The sequence below is a fragment of the Wasmannia auropunctata genome, unplaced genomic scaffold (assembly GCF_000956235.1).
Source record: "Wasmannia auropunctata unplaced genomic scaffold, wasmannia.A_1.0 LD334175.1, whole genome shotgun sequence".
Classification (NCBI taxonomy): domain Eukaryota; kingdom Metazoa; phylum Arthropoda; class Insecta; order Hymenoptera; family Formicidae; genus Wasmannia; species Wasmannia auropunctata.
Genome location: NW_012028715.1, coordinates 73,073 through 80,871, shown reverse-complemented (window position 1 = coordinate 80,871; position 7,799 = coordinate 73,073). Strand labels below are relative to the sequence as shown.

The following is a 7,799-nucleotide window of genomic DNA, read 5'->3' as shown; positions in this document are numbered from 1 at the left end:
AGAGAGAGAGAGAGAATTGTGTGTATGTACATGTGACATAGAATATTTATATACATATAATACAATTATTAATATTATGCCCATTTTTTCCTTTAAAAAGAAGGATGAGACAATATTGTGCTTTTGCGTAAAATTTTATAAAGAGCATCTCTTCAAAGGGAATACTTTGTAATATGAATATGAATACGTATTGTAACAGGTTTTCTATCGCGTAACGGGCTATACCAGCTATAGTTACGACTGTTACGAGGAAAATCGATATCGTTATGTACTGAGGTAATGTCACTCTTCAAAGAGCTTTATTCTGCTAGCTGACCGCTAATTACTTTCCGATCAGCAGAACGGCACGTCAAAGTTGCTTTGTCAAGGGCTGTTTCATGGCTGCGTGAAACCTCGAGTTCCGTGTACATTTCATTAAGTTTCCGGGAACAAGGCACGCCAGAGCGAGGATGCAGCCTTTCGTTTACGATGATATATACAGGCGCGTAAAGGTCGCCGGGAACTCATGTCTTTGATAAATTCATGCCGCCTGCTGATACCGCCCACGCGCGAGTGATCGAACGAAATGAATTCGTAAAAGCGCGTACTTCACTACCGTTTCGATTGGAAAAAAATTGACGATACAAAGTGATCCGATGTAACCACCATCGATGCCCTGTCCTAGTAATCTCTTTTAACCCGTGAGCTATAAGCATTGTATTTGGTTGAAAAATTATTTTCTTTTCAAACGATTAATAGAAGATAAGGTAGACTAAGCCTGACTATAGATGAGTCAAACTCGTGCGCAGAGGCAAATAATTTATTCATTTATTAATACTTTATCTTATTTTAGTGTTGTGCTTTAACAGATATATTAAACAAATTTATTTAATTGGAGAAGATGCTTTAATTTTCAAGCACCTTTCAATTCTTTTTCTTAATGATCAATCTTGGCGTGGCATTAAATCACTAAGGCAATATACAATATGAATCAAGATGTAAATGCTGGGTAATGCTTTAATAGATTTCATACTACATGAAACGGTTAATATTTTTAAAAACGAATTTTTATAAAACAACACTTGGATTTATATAATCATTATTAACAAGAAGTAGAAAGATGTTTTATATGTCATAATTTTTGTCAATATTATTTCAAAACTAGTATTGAGGCTATTTCTTTCTAGGTAAAAGAATAATAATTTTTTTATACAATCTATTTGAAAAATTTTAGAAATATAATATTCTTTTTTCCAAGTTATAAAAATGTCGAGTTGAACACAGATATAATATGTTGTAATTAAAATAAAACTTTTGGACATTAATTGATAATTTTTAATTGGAAATTTATATGAATTTCTGTTTCAGTATACCGATTGGGATCGAGTGAACGATGGTTATCAGAATCAGAGGGCGATAGCAGACATCGTGGGCGATTATTTCTTCATCTGCCCATCTACACATTTTGCACAATTATTTGCAGATCGTGGTATGAAAGTCTACTACTACTTTTTTACGCAGGTAGGTAGTTATTTCTGTCATCACGTTCAATTTTACAGCTAATAAGAATGTCCCGAAAGATAACCAGGTTTTTTTAAATAAACTATTATTATATTATGCAATTTGATAATTTTATGGTGAGGCATTATTCATCTTTATAATCTATGAGAGAAGTCAAAAAGTATTGTACACACACACACACACACACACACACACACACACACACACACACACACACACACACACACACACACATACACACACACACACACACACACACACAAATTTTAATTACTTGGTGTATTGATAAATTACACGCAATACTTTCAACGTTATTATCTTTGCGTCATACATGCTCGAATCGGTGCGGTGTGATTGCACTAAGTTTGTGCTGCTATTTTTTTTAAGTAAAACTAAAGAAACAGAGTTTATAAAACCGAGCAATTACTAGCTGAAAAGATCTTAAATTGAACTCTGAGCCGCTTGCATATACATATAGCGTATATAATATATAATAACGTATAATTTTATGATGAATATAGTTAAGGAAACAAAACGGAAAAACGAAAAAATAGAAGAATATACATGTATAGGGCAAAACTAGGGCGATGAGTGAATATAACGTGGCGTAAGTGAAAAACAAATGAAAACAATTGTCTTGACGTAAACGACAATGTGTTAATAATGTTTCCTAGTTAGGTACATGGAATTCACTCGTAACATCGTAATCAATCATCGCGGGTGTGCTACTGTTATCATGATAAAGTGTGACGAATATTTGGGTAGCGAGTAATAACCAGATATCAACATATATTCACATTATCAATTGCTCACGAATCACGTTCGCGTGATTTATTTTGCTGTTTTGCCGATTGCCAATTTGCGAGGTGTTATCATACCGGAAGATAATGCATCCTCTACAACATTATGGGGATGTAATGTTTAAATCCCGAATGCAGCAAATTGTGTGCATTCATGATGCTGTACAATGACCGTTTCGCCTCCTCGTGATCACTGAAATTACTGAAATGCAAACTCACGCGGGAGAAGCTTATATTATACAGTTCTGCGCGTACGCGGACGTTGTACAGCTTTATTATAATATGTCGCCATTTCGTGTTGTCATATTCAGCTCTTCGTCGCGTTTATCTCAGACATGAAATCTCTTTTTTTCGATAGTTTATTGAAATTGATAAGTAAAATTGTATAATGTTCTTTAAAAAATCATGTTACAATAATACAGCATTATTTAAGATTATTTTGAGACAAAATTGGTGAGTGTTTGATTGGATTTAACCTTTCTTAAAATTTTTGGATATTTGATATTATTATATTAACACATTTGCTATTAATATCAAATATCACAATTTGTTGTATATACTATTTTAACGGAGTTTATTCCTTAGTGTGTGATATGAAAAATATATGATTTGTGTTTTTCTGAAAGAAGTACATTAGATTTAAAAAAAAAACCATAATTCTTAAACATATTTATTATTAATAATATATTCTTCATATTTGAAGATATAATATTAAATAATTTGCCATTAAACTTTCAAATAGAATCTATTGATACAAGTTTATTTGAATAAAAGTATTATTTTTTTTATATTTATAAAACTTAATTAAGTAGAGACTCTCTAATTTCCCTTTAATTTTAGTAGATTTCTAGAACTCTTTAATTTTCAATATCAAGTAAATTTATATTATTATTATTATTATTATGTTACATTCTTTCGATAAAATTTCTTTCTTTTTTAGTATATCATTGAGATATTAAAATGAATAATAAGTAAAACATTTGAGTCAATTAATTTGACGCATGATTTATCACTAAATCTATAGTGATAAGTGTTCTCTGGCCACATGACAGATTCAGCTTACTCAAAATCGTAAGGAAATCTGAATTTCTCTTTTTCTTTTTCTTAAATGTTTCAATTTAAGTTATACGTAACGTGGTATTGAAGCCTTTAGTTAGATAGTTGATATCGCACGCAGTTCAAGTTGAAAAGTGACCTCATATGTTTTAAAAGGTGAGCTTGGATTGAAACAAATTACATTTTAAACTTGAACTTTAGCGTCAAAGTTAGTGTAGGATTTTTGAAGTTCGAAATTTTTGTCGATTGATATCTAAGACCCAGCAACTCTAGATTTTGTGAATGCACCTGTAAGGTTTGTGGAATATTTGAACAAACTTCAGAAATTTCCTGCATCGAAACTCTTATAATTTATATCAGCAAACACTTAATCTTTGATATATAGTCTAAATCCTAATATATAGACCATGTGTGTGCTCTTTTACTTAATATCAGTAGAGAGTAGAGGAGAATTCGACAAAATATTATGAAAATTATTATAATCACTTTCGCATTGTACTGAAATGATGCAGTTTAATGTTATGTAATCTATAGTTAATAAAACTGTTGGAAAACAATTTGTTAAGGCTACTAGCAAAAAGTTTAAGTTGCTTCGATTTGAAATTGAAAACTTTTACAGATAAATGTTAAATACTAATAACTTTTTCTAATTTTCTAATTTTTCACCCACTATGTTTACTATTTTATTATTTAATTATTATGTTTTTTTAATTATATATGTCAAAAGTCCAAATTGTATGTTTATAATTGATGTAAAGATTGTTTTTTAAGAAAGTTAGATTTTTTTTTTACACCAGCTAATAAAGCATACAAATATCAGTTTTTTGGTTATACTTAAATACACTACACTGGTCCAAAAAATTAGGGCATTAGGGGATCACTTTTTCTCAATAAATTTTTGCCTATTTTGAAACTTTGGTTACTCAGCAAATAATTGACGTAAAAAATATATCAAAAAAGGATTTTACAGGGCATACTCTCTACTATAAGATGGCTTTGTTCAATTTTTACTAACTTTAATACTCAAAGGCGTGATTAGCTTTGAATGAACACGTATTTGACACATCTAAAATCTTGAAATTTGTCTTCCACTGCCTAACAAAAAAATTGGCGAAAATAATCATTGGTACCATCTCAAAGTAAGGAATTTACCTTTTCAAATGCAATAAAAAACTTTCCTACGCCGATTATTTAACAAGATATTGCAATTTCAAGTAATCTTCGTTTTTTTACAATATATCGTACTAAAATCGTAAAAAAACAGAGATTACTTGAAATTACAATATCTTGTCAAATAATCGGCGTAGGAAAAAGATTTTTTTTTCATTTGAAAATGCAAAGTCTATAGTTTCAGATGGTACTAATGATTATTTTCGTCAATTTTTTTGTTAGGCAGTGGAAGACCACAAATTTCGAAATTTTAAATGTGTATCAAATACGTCTTCATTTAAAGCTAATCATCCCTTTGAGTATTAAAGTGAGTAAAAAAATTGAACAAGAGCATCTTATAGTAGACAGTTTGCCCTGTAAAATTCTTTTTTAATTTAATTTTTTACGTCAATTATTCGCTGAGAAACCAAAGTTTAAAAATGGGCAAAAATTTACTGAGAAAAAGTGATCCCCTAATTTTTTGGATCAGTGTATATGTATAATACCGCTTGTAATATGAAATATTCTATTCTTAAATTACATCTTGGCTTAGAATTAGGGGAAAAAAATGTTATCATTTGGTAGTGTTTCTGCACTACCAAACATTATCATTAAATCAAACATATTTCTATTATCACAGCGATAAAATGAAACAGAAATACGAATAATAAAACCATAGTATTACGATCTCAAGAGTCAGAAATTCACAAAGAAAAAGAAAAACAATATATTCTAAAAAATAAGAAAAATAGAAAGAAATTTTTCTTCAATTATTTTAAAAGTTAAACGTTTTGCTCTTGCTGAATTGACTACTGATAATAATAATGGAGAATTTTTCATAATAGAAATCTTTCAACAGAGAGATATGTTTTTTCTTCTTTGAAAATTTAAAATTACATATGTAGTTCAAGTTCGAGTATAATTACTCGAGTTATATAATAATAATCCCTATTCTTGCTTACATTGCATTTTATATATGAATGTCCAAATTATTTACAAATTATTTACTATTAAAACTCGTCCGTTATGATGCAGTTGATATCTTTGCATGAAAAGTTGATCTAAAAGAAAGAGAAGAAAGCGGAGAGAAGAAATGAAAAAGAGAGAACGAAAGAAGAGAAAGAGAAATAAGATAATGTTTCTAGGATTCAAGAAACGTGAGAATTGAAAATAACAATGATTCTTTTTCCTTTTTATTTTTAATTTAACATTGTTATTCTCTCATCCATCATTTAATACTGATACATACTGATACATACTGATTGTGAGTTTGAAGTAAATCGAAACATATGCGACTTTTTGTTGTTTTGACATTGTCTTTATGTATTGTATTTTATATATTTACATATCTTGTTATTTTTTATTATGATATTGTACTGAAGAATATAATCACATACATTTTTAAATTGTAAGAAAAATGTAGAATGTATAATATTGCGATTTTTTATCTAGTAGTTTATAAATCTTTTTAAGATAATAATGTATAATTTTTCAATGTAAATTATTCGGTACTTTTGGAGAAAATATTAAAATATTATATATTAAAAACTTTATTTTTTAGCTAAGAGCGTGAACGTTTACGCACCCGCATAATAGAACTCGCATATGTTAGTATATAATAAAACTGACAGGGATTGAGCATTTATATCAGATACTTATATCAAATCGTGTATCAAAGAGTTATAGAAAAAGATGATTTAGACTAAATCACAGAGCGCAACTAAATTCTTTTGGATAATCTGCTACGTAAGATAAATTTAATTATGCATTGCTAAAAAAAATCCATACAATGTCATGTAATGGGTGAAAATGTAAAAGTGCAATATGTATACATGGTCTGTTCTAAAAGTAATGAGACTATATTTTTAGGGGTCCAATCAGAATTGTCGGGGAGTGGATCCATTGGACAGGGCCTTTGGGATGTCTTTGGGTATACAATCTGATCCTTTTTAGTTGCGTCTGAGCCTTTCCAGCAGTCGAGTATACCGTCAGCAAAGTACGTTGTAATTTTTGTGTCTTGTCACGGGCGAAAATTCAGCACAGACTGTGCTGTATTTTGAGCAGCTTTACGCGATCAAATTCTGAAGACAAAGCAGCATCCTTATAAGCTGTTCTCAACATCTTTAACGTTTCGGAACCAGATTTTCTCAGTTTTACGCAGAATTTAATCGCTCGAGACTGTTGAATTTTCGATCGTGACAAGACACAAAAATTACAACGCACTTTACTGAAGGTAGTCAACTGCTAGAAAGGTTTGGTGATAACTGGGAAAAGTCAGACTGTATACCTGACATCCCGCATTAAAGCTGGCCCAGTCCAATGGATCTATTCTCCGTGCGACAATTCTGATTAGGACACCAAAAATAATCTCATTACTTTTGGGACAAATCATGTATTTTTCTCTTGTTTAATGTAAATTGCGTAAAGCATTTGATTGGAAGCATTAATAGGATAATAGATAAATGTTCCTTCAGTATGTTTATATCATTTTTCATAACGTAAACTTTCTTTACTTTCGTATTCTGGCAATCGCAAAGCGCGATTCAATTTAGTGCGATAACACGATTTCGAAGTATCGCTCTCTCTCGTGCGTTCGCCGTGTGTTTTCTAACTCTTTCAGGCATCCCTGGTGACTGCGCCGATAGTCGTTGCGTCAAAAAAAAGCAAAAAAATTGTGCAAAGTGCATTTTAAGAGAACATAAAGCAGAAAATATTAAAAAATTCATTCAGATACCTGTAATATATCATTTCTGTTTCAAGAGATTTCTTTCTTTGAGAATAATTATTTTTGCATAGCGTCATTGATGAATCACGATAGAAACACGAATGTTTAATCAAAGAGATTGTATACTAATTAAAGATCTTAAAGGTAGAGATATCTTGAGAAAATATTTGCCATTTGGGCAAGTATTTAGCTAATGTAATACATGATTGTAGATTCGACAAAAACAGAATTTAGTAATACTGAAGAAAGTACTTTTAATTCTTAATATATCTTAATATAATATTATATAATTTTATATAATTCCATTCAGATTTGCTATGTAAAATTTTTTTAACTTAAGTATGAAAAAAGTTTGCAGAAATATAATACAACGATACGAGATGAAAAGAATTGAGTTGAAATTACAAATAGAAATTTCAATTTAGCACAGAATCTTTGATTTGACGAGTTGCGCATTTTTTATTTTAGAATTATTATATTATTTTTCGTGCAATAATAATGTAATCATAGATATACATATATATATATATATATATATGTCTCTTATACACATCTCTGAGCGGGCTGGC

General features: G+C 29.9%; 1 protein-coding gene across 1 annotated transcript in view; it reads left to right on the top strand.

Moving 5' to 3' along the window:
* Nucleotides 1–1,347: 1,347 nt before the first annotated feature.
* The window catches only part of LOC105459616 (acetylcholinesterase-like), a gene marked incomplete at its 5' end in the record, with an annotated part of 19,638 nt that continues 13,186 nt past the window's right edge, over nucleotides 1,348–7,799 (top strand). The window contains one exon of the mRNA XM_011705785.1: nucleotides 1,348–1,500. Coding sequence (XP_011704087.1) covers nucleotides 1,348–1,500 — 153 coding nt within the window. The remainder of the gene's footprint in view (nucleotides 1,501–7,799) is intronic.